A 15,588-nucleotide genomic window follows, 5' to 3' on the forward strand; every position below is an offset into this window, starting at 1 on the left:
AGAATACAACAAGTTTCTTAGTTATTACTCGGTAAATGTTTGTTATTTCGTATAATACTTGCTAAAGAATACAATTTTAAATAATTTTGCTATTTAGGTGTTTTATATTATTCGTCATTTTTCATGTCGTTAAGCCAGACCTTATATTATATATCAAATAAAACGATTCAGTGATACCAGTATATAGTCAATATGGCATTATACACTCATATTATCATTTATATCCGCTTTAATTAGATCGTGTTTATTTTTACAAACTCAGTGTTTATAAACGATCAGTTGTCGCTTTTCCGACAAGTTCTGTGTAACACTTCTGACATAGTTTTATATATATATATATTGACACTAACTAAAACATAGGAAGGTAATTTCACGACTTCTCTTCACATAATATATTTTTAACATGTTTTGAATGCTTTACATGAAAATATAGAATACGTCATGTTAACTGATGATATCTGGGTACATAGTTCCAGATGACACATACAAATGAATACTTAAATTATTATGATCCTTATCTTAACATTGGCTGATTTTAATATTGATTGTGTTGAAGCTTAACACAAATGCCAGGAAGAATAAATCTAATATGATATGATTAAATAGTGAAGAGGAGTTGTCCTTCGTTTATTAAAGATAACTAAATAAATATCAATTCGTATCACAGACGCTTCACAAAGTGAAATTTAAAACGTTTACTGTGTATCCCACCCTCTGAACTTTCTTCATACACATTCGATATCGAGTATAGAAAAAGAATCGTGTTGCTTGTAATTCTATAGTTAATGTCACGTAGGCACCTTAAGCTTGTATTCCTTCCATAAATAATGTATGTATAGGAATACATATTTGCTATAAAATGGCATTGGAAAGCAACTTACATCGTAGAGGTATATCTAGTAAAGAATGAAACAATACATAACAATTCCATAAAATAAGTATAGATATGTCGCAGACATATCAGAGCATATCACAAATAGATGTTCAGTGTTCGTCGAAAAGTCCAATTTTCGTATACAATATGACGGTTTGCTCTTAATGTACAAGAGTATAGAAAGGATTGACCAGCAATCAAGCACGTTGTCAAAACAGATCCGATATGTTCCAAAATGAATACGGACAATGTAATGTTTCTAGTTCAGCGATCGTTCGTACGTATAGTAGTACATGTCCTCCTCGAAACGGGATATACGTTCATCATCTGAAAGTATACAACACACGTTTCAATGCTAGTACATTATGAGCAGTTGTTTATTTAATCTTCGAATTCCTAAACATATGTCAGCATATGCCAGATAGAGATACAGTACTTGAGATTAAGTTGTACGCAAGGTTGAGCGCACATTTTGACGCAGGCATCCCCCCTCCCAACAACTTAAAGTATTCTATAAGGTTGATGGGATTACCCTATTTTCTGGCAAATTCAAATAAACAGGGTGCCTTATTAAGCATTCTTAACTGTTTTCTTACCCACCTAAAATAACAATTGAATTTTTGCCCCCCACTCCCCGCTCAAATCTACTAAAGGGTGTTATATGGACAACTCTGAGAACAGATATCATTCCTTGTATCCGTATTAACGTGTTTGAGCACCAATTCACCCACCAAATGCCTGTTTATGTGCAAGAGGTGTAGACCACGGACAACATGAATAAATATGAACATAGCAGTCATTCGTACCATCCGTTTTCATGTGTTGCATCATCTACTAAACACTCAAGCCGTCAGTTAATTTGCAAAGGTAGTTGAACGCGGCCATCTTGATTGAGCATGAATATAGAAGACAGACTTACCATCAGTATCTACGTGTTGGCGCACCCAATCAGCAAGCCAGGTGCCTTTATCCCTGCAAAGGGTGTCGACCATGAACAACATGAATTCATCTGAAAACAGTTCAAACGAATAACGCAAACTTATTCTGTTAGGCAAAACATTATTCCGTTGGACAATTGAAAATAAATTATTCATTTCTCATTCGAAATATTAAAGGTTAAAGATTTCTTTTAAAAATGCAATATTTGTTATTGTGCCCCATGCCTTTAGCTGACACATGTTGCTGTTGTTTTTAAACCAAGCATTGTTTTGGGTTGAAATACTATTTTGATTTAAAATGTAAACATAAACAACATGTTTTGTTGTTTTTAAACAAGCCACTACTATTATATTCAAATACCATTTGTAAAGCCTGTGTTGCTCTGCTTCCCAGATGATGAGCAAGTCTTGCCTAGTATTGCCCTCTGGAACATCTGTCTCTGCTCATGAGTCTTGCAAAGGTGTTCTTGTCCAAACCTTTCGGCACTTCTGAACAAACAAACACAAAACACATACCATAAGGATAGGTCTTGTATAGTTCTATGGAACATGTATGCACCTTCTTCCCTTTTCGATGTTCGTTACTTGCCAAAATTAACTTAAGTTAATGTTTATACTTACACATAGTTACGTATATTGCAATCTTAGTAAATAAAAGTACAGTTTTTATCCCCTTTTTAATATGTTTGTTCCTAAATGTAATATTACAGATACAGTTACGTCACTCTTATTTACCATATATGGTTGCCCTCACTTATTTCACTTTGATCTATATTTTGACTCGAATAACAAGTAAAATAAATTAAAAAACAACAACAATTAAATACATTAACATGTGCGATTGTTTCTTTCAGAATAAGATCGCAATATGATTTACCGATTAGGCAGCAAAAATTATATTTTACGAGTGGTTTAGCCAGATGTGATATATTTACTTTTAAAGACCAACAGGTAAAAATAAATAATTTGACTGTAAAGGTTGTTTTTTTTAATTTTTCGTAAATGTAAAACAATAATATTGAAATAAAATTTGATAATAACTTCTCAGAAATATATTTTATTGCACTGAGAAGTCTCTATTAATTACATGAAAGATAAAATTAAAATTCATTTATCATATGATTTTGTAATCTGTTCTTTCAACTTGCCATTATATACATGTTTGTTCTTTTTCTTTGTAAAAGGTTCAGACTATAAGATGCAAATTTGTGTATGATGGTCAGTAAGCTGCCTTTGATAATTGGTTTATTACGATACACAATAAAAGTAACTTCAGAACTATACAGAAACAATCAACATCACTTTGAAACCAAATTGATTGACCTATTGTTGAAAAAGGTTAAAGAGTACAACCAATCCCGGAAACAAGTGTTTATTTTTAAAACAGCAACAACATACTAATATTGTATAGCAGATATAAGCACGAAGACAGCAATTAAATTAAAGGGGGTTTTCTGTCGTCATCGTTTTAGTAAAACAATAGCATCGACTTGTCCATATTATGATCAGAATCGAAGGTACAGTTAAAACATTTGTTCTGTCTAAATCATCGCAATATTGGAATGAATTGTAACGTATTTTCCTCAGTTAAATGCTGTGCAAATTATATAAACTTAGTTAAAAACGAACCGTTAACATTGACAGGCATAAAGAAATATTTTTGTTAATTTGTTTCGGAAAATAACTTTTTATTTCAGGGGCAAATGCCTTTTTTATTTTGAATTTAAATATTTCAATCATTCCCTTTTTTGCATTGATTGGACTCCATAAGGGATTATAATGAAACTTTTTGCAGTCAAAAATTGCGTAAAATAAATTATTTACGTAGTAAGACACGAACCATTTCTAAGCATAGAGTAACATTGCCGAGCATAAAAGGGCCGTTAAGAGGTAAATGCCCTTTCTTAATTCTTTAGTCATTCTCATTTAATTTGCATTAAACGAGTATATGGCGTAATCACATTACAGTTGCAAACACTTGGCATATGATAAACTGAAAATTGATACTTAACAATTATATCAAGTCACACTCATTGAATAGTCGGAATATGTAAGGTGAATCGTTTCATGATGAAAACACTCACCCATAATATCTAAATTAATTTCATATATGGTTCAAGCCCACGTGTTTACGCCAGGATAAATATAATACGAACGACTCCACCATTTGCTCATGTAACTGATCATATTACAATTGCTTTTTAGAAATTAACAAAAATATTTAATATTTAAAAATTCACATTAGTGTACCTAATGTATCTTGATCAGAAGGAATCAGAATATTATTACACAATATAACATATTTCGTGTTTGTACTTACAAATAGTTGAAGAACTTCCCATTTACACGTAAAATGTTCATTCCCAAAACACTCAGCACCAGCACGATAATACATTTCATCTTCTATTTCCACTGTAAGAATAAAAAAAACACGAAGTGCATCACTGCCTGTTTGTACGGCATCAAGATGTATTTTACGCCTTCAAAAGATGTCTCCCTTTTTAGGAATAATTACAACACGTAGCGTGTTTCATCACAGCAGACGCATACAACTATTCTTAAATTATGCGATTATTATTCAAAATAAAACAATTAAAACTATCGGAATATGCAGTTATCAAAAGTCAAAACATATGATTGTCAAAAATCACATAGCGATGTCCTTAATGTTAAACATAACAATACTATAAGAGGTCTTTTTCCATGGTTTCATTACAGATTGATAATGAAAAGATTTGGTTAACTAAAACGATAACATCAAGTTGACATTTTATAGCCACTCAAAACCACAGCTCGAACTATTATGAAAACGCTTTAATATTAAAAACAAAAATGATTTGGAAAAAAGATTGGCTTAACACTAATTATTAATTCTGAAATTAACAACTAGAAAAATACAGAAAAATATAGATTATTTTATGTTCAGATGAAGTAATTATCATTTACCATGATTTCATGTAATTATGCAAAAATAACATAAAATCAAACTAAAATTGTATAAAGTACTTACAACGTATAATCAATTATATAAAAAAGAAACTACACACAAATAAAGAAGTGTTTAAAGAGCAACTCAATAATATACCTTAGACTGAGATTACCTTGCAAATTAATATCATTTTATACTAACCAATTGATTCATTACTCAGAGAATATGCTTCCTTCGAATTTGTAATCCATTCCTCACGCCTATCAGGAAAGTCAGTTGAATCACGTGACCATTTCTACTCATGACGTAATAATCAAGGTATTGGTGAGAAAATGAATGCACGGAATGAAAAGATGCCTTTCTGCGGTAACACAATAATATTATCACTTTAATATTTCAGAAACGTTAATGTTATATTAAGTGCTCTAAAGTAAATGTAGAAACCGGATACTGGTACCAACTAATTGAATTAACAATAATATTGAAACCTCAAAAGTTGGTTAAAAGATGATATATCTAAATTATGATAATTATCATTTTTTATTTCCCAAATATCTCCTAACAATGATATTTAATACTGTGTTAAATACTCCACTTCATGCGCCCACGCTGAGAATGAAGAGAAAGGATATCCCCTTGCACTCTTTCTTTATCATGGTGGGATATGATATACCCAACTTCTTGTTTGTCCCGACGCACCTTCTAGACTTACCATTGTTTGACACTTGGCAGCAAGGACATTAATCTAGTTAAAGATGTAAACAAGCTTTGGGAGAAATTTGAACTAAATGTAAATGCATTTTGCAAAAACAGTATTGTCCCTACCTTGCCTTACTACGCCCCTCACATCGCACACACGCACTAATTTTGTGTGTACCAAATGACTTATGTTTAAACGTGATTTATAGCAGATAGAACCCTAGTGGCAGTAGGCTGACCTTTAAACACACACAAAAAGTAACGTTATTTTTTACTGAGTGCAGTTCTTCATGACTTTAATTGTGCAATTTCATTGGCTGAAAATATATGTTGTATTCTGATGTTATGTTACATGTGTCAATACATTTAATGACTGGTTAAAATAAGACGAAAACGTCGTAATAACGTACGAGTCTTTGTCGTATACTTTGTCGGTTCACGTGGCGACTAACGTTCAAACGACATAGCAACGATTTATAAGATGTGGGGCTCTTGAATGATTTATTGCTTAATAAGCAGATTTATTGCTTAACAAGCATACGTAACAAAATGGTCACTGAATGTATACGAACATATTTGCACACGTTCTGGCGTATAAAAAATAGTGCACTCTTTACCTTTACCTTTACCGTGGGAAATCTTTATACGATCCAGAATGTATGCATTCAAACAATTGTATACTATTTCACAATCGAAACACACAGCTGGCATTATTGTTATTATTGTCTTTTTTACTGACGTCCGCTTGTGCACGTTTGGAATCTAATGCATGATGTCATACATCTAGAACATTGATTATTTCGTACAGTTTCATGAATATAAATCCATATCAGTAATTTAATAATTCCGAAAAAAAATATTCAGAAAGTACAATATGTTCCTCGAAATGAAATAGCGTTCTCTTCAAAACGTGAATACACATCTGTGTAAAAGTCATCACTCAAGACGCGGTACTATACGGGATAAGAAAACGGCGCTATCATAATAATATTTTTTTATTATTTAGAAACACATACTTTACTGCCCTAACTCCATGGTAACATCATATAGTCGAGACCATGTCTGCATTTTCTAAAACTAAGATAGGACAGTTAAAACAACATGGAAACTCTCTGAAGCCTACATTACCTATACTGATGTAATAGTTAAGCTTCCCTTTGACTGAATGCATCTTGCGTCATACTTACCACGCCGATTTGAAAGTGTTGCTAGGACGCCTGAAAGTCATAGAGTAGCATGTAAAAACGGTTGCCATTCGCAAAGGCATGAAACATTGGTGTGTCGTATTGTCCATGTATCATACTTTTTCAACTTGAGGGAATACGTCCATTACTGGTTTACGTACTCGGGGATTTTATTTAGGCTATTAAAATAAAACAAATAAGTCAGAAGAAAGAATTCGTTACGTCCTCAATTTGGAAATTCCTTTTTTGTTACATTGCAATGGTAAGGGCACCACTATCAACGGCTCTGCCCTCTTTGGGATAATAATTTAAGAGTAAAAAATTAAAGCATTATGAAGACGGGGAATGACATAAAACCGTACTTACAAACGCATTACTTGTACTTCAGGTTTAACATGATTTGTTAGTTATCTTTTGCAACATTTAAGTTCTGAATTAATACAGTCGGAATGTTTGAGTGTCAAATTAAGAAGACAACATTTGTAACAAGGTTACCAAGGCGATTTTGGATCCCATGTTTAGTTTATATTGTTGTTAGAAATGACCGTAAACTAGTAAACATTTTAACATTGCCAATCACAATGACTCACTTAATCCATAGAATCTGTCGTAAACGTAGCATATTACGTTCGCACTACACTTGATAAAATTGTCATTAATCATTCGGCAAGGTGTGTTATGATTCACTCTAATAATGCCTGAGATTAAGTTATTAACGAGCACAATGATAGAAATACTGAGTAACTGCTTATCAGCGTCCTGCCCAGTCTCTAACTTACAATATCGGATTCAAAGCTTGATGAAAAACGTCTCTTAAATTGATAAGAATTGCAACAAGTTTAATTAAAAATGCTTGTAAGATGCTTTCTAGAAAATTGTATCATGATTTATCTTGATAGAAATTAATTTGATTTAAATGAATCAGAAATTAAAAGAAAAAAGTTGTTTCAATTCCGTTGTTCAGGTTAATATAAGATTTGTATGTACTTGTCCAGTACACTTATTTTTTAATGAAGATAGTAATGTTGGTTTAACAGCAACATATTCTGTTAGTATTTAAGTAACCTTTTTTCTGACAAATTATTTGTTTATGTTGAACCTTTATATCATCAAACCATTTAAAATTAAAATATTAAAAAGTAAGCTTAGACAGTTTTGTGGTTATGTAATGTGGTCAGATTCATACACTCGTAAAGCCAGTGAAACACGTATATCATTTCAATATAGAGCAGTTAATAACGTGTATTTGGTCACCAACTAAGAGTGATAAATAATTGAATGTGGTCAACAGACTTTCCAATTTTATTGATTACAAATAAGCAGGCAGTTAATCACTACAGAATGTCTTCGCCAACAGGTGTGTTTGCTTCATTTAATGATCTGAGCATAGCAATGTGTGTAATGGTAAGATGACTAGTCATTGCGATTGCCCTCAACAATGATAAATGCGCACACTGCTGCTTGTAATTATAATAAAATGGGAAATACGTCTAATACAATTGTATAAAGGGACACCGACATTGCCCATAAATTCAGCGGTAGCCATTCACATATATATATACACACATCTTTTTAACCTCATATACATATTATGTATATATCAAACATTCAAAAGAAATATTGTTTGATATTTATTTCTATGTATTTGTATTGGAGTCATTTCGAAACTGATATCCGTTCAAAGTTGAAGAGTGTACAGCGAAATGATAAAAGAAAATTAGATTCATAGCGTTTAGGGTCATAATATTGTCATGCATAATAACACCAATGAGATAACAGGACACTTCATGTAATTATGCAAATACATATGATAACCCACCCGAAAAAGCAAAAAAACAATTTGTCGCAAGTCGGTTCAAGTATATTAAGTAGGCCATGGTCAGCGAGCGATCATTTGAGTATTTGAGTATTTAATTCCGTTACACCTAACAAACGTTCGTTCACCGACGTACGGCAACGTATACGTGTTCTTATATGTGAAAGTGTTTTATTGTCTGTTTTTCGGGGAGTTGGCAATTCCAAGAGTTAAATAAATATTTAGTATGACCATTTGCCATTTCTGATGGCAAAATGACTTACTAACAAATACAAACATATAAAGAAAACATGTATACACAGCTCGAATACGTAGCCAATACTGAATCATTCCTTTAACATCTTGTCGTAAATAACTACGCAGTTTAATTCATTTTACGTTATGTGAAATATTCATATCACGAGGGAAAGTAGTAATCATTCAAAAACAAAGTATTAGGTTTCAATTCATTGAGCCTGTATTCGACCCACAAATATTTAAACTATTGTGTGCATTTTAATGACAAGTTTAGGGTATATTTAGTAAATACCATTAATCTTTGTATTATATGTTATTGCAATAACGGTGTCCTTCTTGAACTTAATTAAGTGAAAAACTTTCAACCACTGAACTCCCATTCCATGTAACTTAAACTTTTTTTTATTTTTTTTGTATTATATGATATTGCAATAACGGTTTCCTCTTTTGAACTTTGTTAAGTAAAAAACATGCCACCGCTAAACCCCCCCCCCCCCGCGTACATGTAACTGAAACCTAAATGATGCAGATTTAACATTTTAGGGAATCTTACCAACTGGTACGACATTACATGGCAGAATTACAATAAGAACTTCTTCTAACCATCTATTTTACATTAGACATGAATTACGCTTACCTCATTTACATTAATTAATTTCGACCTTGTAGTGTAATGTAAGCAAGATAGAAACGACCATATATTAAATATACAATTGCAACAGATCAATTGATAAACATAAATTACTTTGAGGATTCTTACAATGTACGAAATCAAGAAGTATAAAAGTAACATGTGCTTCATATGTAACAAGTATTATCTAATCCTCATGCCATCTTCTTTAGTTGAGAGCATTGTCAAAGCTTTAATTCTCTCATATTTAACTGAAAGGTGTGTGGTGCTGAAAAATGTTATTTGGACAGTCTTAAATTATTATGATGTTCGTAAATATTAATTAAATAATAATATTTGTTTTACATTTACACAGCTGTTTCAAAGACTTCCAATTTTGTAATTCAGTGCCATAGAAAAAGAACATTTAATTATGCATCTTTAAAACAAGTGTTTTCCTGTGTTTTAATCAAAACTTAGCAATACATATTTAACAAAGGTACCTTTATAATCAAAATACTCCAGAAAGATAAAAACTAGGAGAGTGTCAAATATGAACAAGCATAAATTTGTAATTATCAATTATGCGCTATACTTCACGTGCGATATGGCTTATTGGTGGTTTGAGTATAAGCAGATTTTAAATTAATCAAAGTGATAAGAATCTCTTGAGAAGGGAACGTTCATTACAAAGGAACAATTGTATTCATCTCATCTGGATGCTATAGTAACCGAGCGCAAAAATGATATCATGTATGTTTTACTGTCAATCATGTCAATGGTATTTTCACTTTTCCTCGCAGCTTATTTCTCACTAGTGGGAAAACTAACAACCGCATCCTCTGTGGTAATTTTATGTCATGACCAGTTCCATAAATATATAAGCCACGGGTCTCCCTCGGATGTTCTACTAAATTTATGTTAACGAACGAGGGAGGATTGTAAGAGAAACGAAATAAAAATTAATAAAATAACGTTTGATGAATTAGTTAATGTAGAAAATTTAAACAAGTCTGGTCTAAGAAAATATTGGATTATTCGACTTACAATCTGAGGTAAATGCATATTAACAAGTTAACGAGTTAGACATACTTTCTGTGATAAATGAATATTTACGATTTCGACTAACACACTGAAGTGAATTGATATCAAACAGTATTAAATTTAACTTACTTTGTCAATAACAGGCACGAAACATAATCAGAATTAATATTTGCTCATGTTATTACTTGAACGCGATGTGGGATAAACATTTCACTCAGTATCCCTAGTAGACCATGGCTGGTATTCAATATTGATCTTGATTGGATCTATGAAAGATGTACTTGTTATAAATAATAGACTAACAAAATGAATGAACGCAAGGCTGTTTGTCCATTAGATTAACTTTGGTAAACTTTGGTTGAATATTGAATACCATCCCAGGCGAACGTTTACGATCACGAACGACACTTGTAATTGTCTGCCCTCAGTTTAAATGGCGAAGAATATCTTGTATACATTCGAATATTTGTCTTATGAAAATATATGATAGACAGCAACGATAAACTTAAGTGCTTTATACCTATGTTTGAGATAGTAAAAGTCTAACAATTGCATATATCGTATTCATCATTGTAGATTAATTGTTATATTTGCATTTACATGAAGTGTTTGAGTGTTGAAACAATATATTACTAGTAAGGTTGAGCACTCATTGTTAATGTGATTTCGTTAAAAAAACAATCACTAAATAATGTCAGATGAGGGACGGAATAATGCAAACTTTTTCAAAGAAATACTGACTAACATTTGGATACTGACTCGGGAATATGAATAATTAATAACCATATTATATTTTACTTTCAGCTTTTTACAATAATTTTCAAGGACAGAGCAACAAGATAGTAGGACAAAGGAAGACATAAAACACAAAAGCATGTCCGTTTATGACAAGGGAATGATGCATACGTTGATTTTTGGGATGTTGCTAGTCCTAGTAGCGGGTCGGACAGTTCCATCAGATGACCTCGGAGAGAAAGTAATAAAACCTAACGGTGTTGTCACTAGGACCGAAGAAAGTTTACGGCAATATAGTGGACCGTAAGCCTGTTTACAATACCATTTTAATATGCATGTTTGTAAGTTGATATGCTGTGAATATTTTTTTTTGTAAAAACGCGGTTATCACATTTCTGTTTCTTCATGTTTTATTTGTCCTCATATATCTCAAATGTCGCATCAAAATTCATTTAGAGTAATCTGTGATAATTTGCGTCTAGATTATTTTTATAAACATATAGTATAACTTATTTGTGAAAGCATTGTTGCTTTGTATTGTTTTGTGAAGTGTCACTATATGAGTGTAAGAACTTTTCGTGCATTTGATATGACAGTGTAACAAATTGAAAAAATAACAGGCTTTTATTCAGCGAAATAATCATCGTTTAATGCACCATTTTACTTGTCGGTCTGACTAAAACAATTCAATATTATTCGTAACAATTTGCTTTCATATTGTGTCAGTGTTTTTGATTCAAAATGAATTGTATTCATTAGTTTCCAAATGCCCCTCTCTTATTTTACAGAACCGTTTACCAATTCGCCATACACGGTTTGTGTAATCACAGATTTGGCAAGGTCAGATTCTTCAGGGCGCTCCGTAATCACTTTCACAACATATCAGGTCCGCTCATAATATCTGACTATTCGCATAATACATTGTAATTTTATAGACTTGTTGCCTGAGAGTTAACAGCCGAACACGATTTAGGCATTCTTTGTTTCGTCATTGTTTTAATAAGGACCATGATTTCGATATGGGAAAACAACCATATTCAATTAAAGTATCAAATATTAGGTTTCTTTTTCTGCTGGTTAAGATTGTTGATTTCATTAAGTGTTTTTGATTTTTCAGATGATATGAAAATCGCATTTGTCCTTGACATTTGTAAACGACGAGATCAGATGCTGACCAAGTGGGTACAGGAAATATTTGATAATGACGGTATGTTCGATAGTTGATATGGGTAGAGGACAATGTATTAAAATATGAGTGATCTTCTTTGATTGGATTATTATAGTATTCACAAACAGTTCACACACTGGTCGAAGTTTAATGCCAGTAATCCGTAAAATATGATTGTTACATCAAAAATAATATTCATTATTTTCTGTTTTTAAAGGTGATGGATACATAAACCGTTTTGAAAAGGATTTCTACAGAAAATGAAACTCCGACATCGTATGGCACATGACAAGGGAAATTGATCATCGCTATAGTGTTTCGGTTCCGGATATAATCATTAGGACAGACCTGTCTCATTCAGTCTGAAATTCATAGTAACTGCGTACTCAGTGTTTTAACAATTGAATTCAAACAAAATATTTGTATAAGATAAACTACTTCGAAGGTGTAGAAGTTCCTCTGTTTTATATAACGAGAACTCTTTCACCTCCGAGAACATTTTAGAAAAGTAACAAACATCTGAAACATGAGAAAGATTTTGTCTCATCTCAACGTTCATTACATTACTAAACGAGTACTTTTATCTGGATTGCCACTGTGTGAAATAAAAAAAAATCATTTGTATTTATTTGTTGGTGATGCATTAACATTATTTTGTATTTGTCTAATTATTATGCATGCGTAAAAAAGCAAATTATGAGTAAAATGTGTGTTTAAACTTAATCTTTAAATGTTGTATGTAATGTTTAGTATACCTGTTTCATTATATGCTTCTAACTCAGCTTTTCATTATGTCAAGCTAGACGGCTTCTTTATAGTTTAAATTTTTCTATACATTTATAATGTCTGTGTATGTATATTTATTTTGCATAGTGCTGGCAAGTTGCAGATATATTTATATTGTATATATATGCACAGTTTGATGAATTTATTTATGTGATTAAATACACTTGATTGAACGACTTGTATACTTTATTTCTCCTTAATACAGTGACACAGTTGTTGGTAACAGTAGCTCAGGTAATTATTTTGAATCAGGATATGAACTGTTTTGAAAAACAAATCTTTAAAAAACGTGAGGTTTAGCGTAGAAATAGTCAATACAATTGAAAATACATGAACTTTAATCGGTAAACAAGAGCGAAAGCTTGTTTTATATCTTTAAGACGCAAGTTGTTATAACATAGCCAATGTTTGCTTAAACATATGTGATAACACATTTGTATCGAATTTATTTCCTCAAAGTATTTCAAAACCTGTTAATCACAGATCATATTGAGTAAATTAAGCGTTTACTCAGGACTAATATACTCTATTCGAACGTTTTTTGTCATCTTCCTTCCAGCTTTGGTCAGGACAATCTTGAATACAGAGATTTGTTAACAGCGATGCATGTTTCATTAAAACTGTTCCTTGATATGACTTGTCATCGCATTATAACCAACGCATTAGTAGCCAAACGTTTAAACATATAGTTTAATGACAGAGAGTAAAAGCCAAAGACAAAGAATACAAAAACAAACAAAGAATCACAAACAAGTTCCACAGAACAGCAGCACAAACAACACTGTGCATGTATACTATATAAAAACAAGGTGTTTTTATCGAGGATTGTTAGGTCACGCCTAGGAATGGTCAGTAAAATAAGTTTACTGGATGTTTAAACAAATTTGCGTGCACATCCTCATACTTATCCTAACAATCCTGAATAAAGTAAAAACGTAAAAGGTGTATCTTTTCAAAGGAGACAAGTATTCCTTTATTTCTAATGACATACGGATGACGATGAAATAAATCAAACGGTCTAGTTTATACTGCTCATTGGTCATATATCAAAAATTTCGGGAATATGCAAGCATCAATCTTGAGCTGCAAGACCTGCTCTTACTCATATATCAGGCATCAAAACTGTGAATATTATTGCAAAATTGCATCGAATAAAAAAGTGAACTGTTCTGCACCTGGTAACATTCACGTAAAATGATGTAACGATGAATTTGACCATGTTTTGATACAAATGAGATTTTAAGCTTACTGCCTCATTTAAACGAGGTTTTAAGGTAATAAAACCTCAGAACGACGGGCGAATGGAATATGACGTAAACATATGGAATGACCATTTATCGCAGATAATACAAACTCTCTGTTACCACTGCGTAAAAACACGTTTAATTTTAACTTCGACTGGATGTAAAATCCATTATATTAAGTTATATGGAATCTAGAAATATTTAAGCAAATATAATTTAATAACAAATCTTTTTACAATTACAATTTGCATAATCTTAATACAAACGGCACCTTAATTCGAGGACTCCTTAAACTCACTTTAAATGAACTCAAATGCTTTTTTAGGTGCACATTAAGCTTAAATCTCAAAACACTTACAACAAGGTCTGCATTTACTTAAAAGTATCTTTAAAATGCTTGCGACATAATTCTAATCATATAAACAAACACTGACGAAACATTAAACGTTTTTCATATAAGAAAGTCATCAAAAATGAATAAAAATGAAGAATTTACTAATTATTTTGATTTGATTACACACAATTCCAAAAATGAAAAATACTTTTTTAACATTTTAGTTATGGCATTCCATTAAGCATTCATTAAATTAAGTCTAAATTACTTTTGTAGTCTAGAGAAATGTTTTGAATGAAAATCAATGTATTGTTTATTTCCATGAACCTGTGTAGGCAGTCGGTCCCGGAAAGTGTGCTTACTCAATTATTTGTTATACTGGCCGGGAGTAGCAGTTAGAAAAAGGCAATCATTCTTTAGGGGGAACCCGCCAGCTTCTTATCATACAGAAACATGCAGGAAACATTGAAGTAGTCTTAGACGTTCTATTACAAAGATGCTATTTATAACTGCATAGCAATGGTTTATTGAGAACAAATAAAATAATTTCGACCTCATATTCATATCACTTGCTTAATAATAATAAGTGTTTATATTCTCCAAATCATATATAGGTTTTAAGGACAGTTACAACAAGTAATAATAGAGTATTAAATTATTAAAAAATATTTTTTTATAATAATCGAATTATTTTCATATATGTGACATCATATAAGAGAAAATGACATGAAATCAAATATTTATTATTAATTGCGAATAAAAGGTATAATTACATTTGTTTAAGATATTTAGGAAAAAATATTAAAACTTTATTATACACTGAAATATTTTATTAACCAAACTCCATGCTCTGATAAGAAATACTTTATTAAAAAAAAACTGTATGTTCAGCCAATGAAATTGCCGATATAATACCATTAACTTATTGGCTTAATCATTACGAATTTTAACTTTCGTGGGTGTTGAAAGGTCCGCCTGTTACAAACCCTG

At 31.6% G+C, this 15,588-nt stretch overlaps 2 protein-coding genes across 3 annotated transcripts; one reads left to right on the top strand and one right to left on the bottom strand.

The window, feature by feature from the left end:
- Nucleotides 1-212: 212 nt before the first annotated feature.
- LOC128239939 (uncharacterized) lies at nt 213-5,078 on the bottom strand. 2 transcript variants are annotated; one of them, XM_052956395.1, is made up of 5 exons: nt 4,943-5,078; nt 4,133-4,224; nt 2,174-2,301; nt 1,794-1,883; nt 213-1,201 (listed from the first exon to the last, which is right to left on the bottom strand). In XM_052956395.1, exons 2-5 carry the CDS (start codon nt 4,210-4,212, stop codon nt 1,134-1,136), a joined length of 366 nt encoding a protein of 121 aa, XP_052812355.1. In that variant the 5' UTR covers nt 4,213-4,224; nt 4,943-5,078; the 3' UTR covers nt 213-1,133. The 2 variants fall into 2 exon arrangements, with proteins under 2 accessions (XP_052812355.1, XP_052812356.1); XM_052956396.1 differs by lacking the exon at nt 4,943-5,078 and adding an exon at nt 4,823-4,885.
- A 5,206-nt stretch (nt 5,079-10,284) lies between these two features.
- Nucleotides 10,285-12,290, top strand: LOC128241183 (uncharacterized). The gene is made up of 4 exons (XM_052958144.1): nt 10,285-10,342; nt 11,136-11,369; nt 11,855-11,952; nt 12,184-12,290. Exons 2-4 carry the CDS (start codon nt 11,206-11,208, stop codon nt 12,288-12,290), a joined length of 369 nt encoding a protein of 122 aa, XP_052814104.1. The 5' UTR covers nt 10,285-10,342; nt 11,136-11,205.
- The last annotated feature ends 3,298 nt before the right edge of the window (nt 12,291-15,588 follow it).

The sequence above is a fragment of the Mya arenaria genome, chromosome 7 (assembly GCF_026914265.1).
Source record: "Mya arenaria isolate MELC-2E11 chromosome 7, ASM2691426v1".
Classification (NCBI taxonomy): Eukaryota; Metazoa; Mollusca; class Bivalvia; order Myida; family Myidae; genus Mya; species Mya arenaria.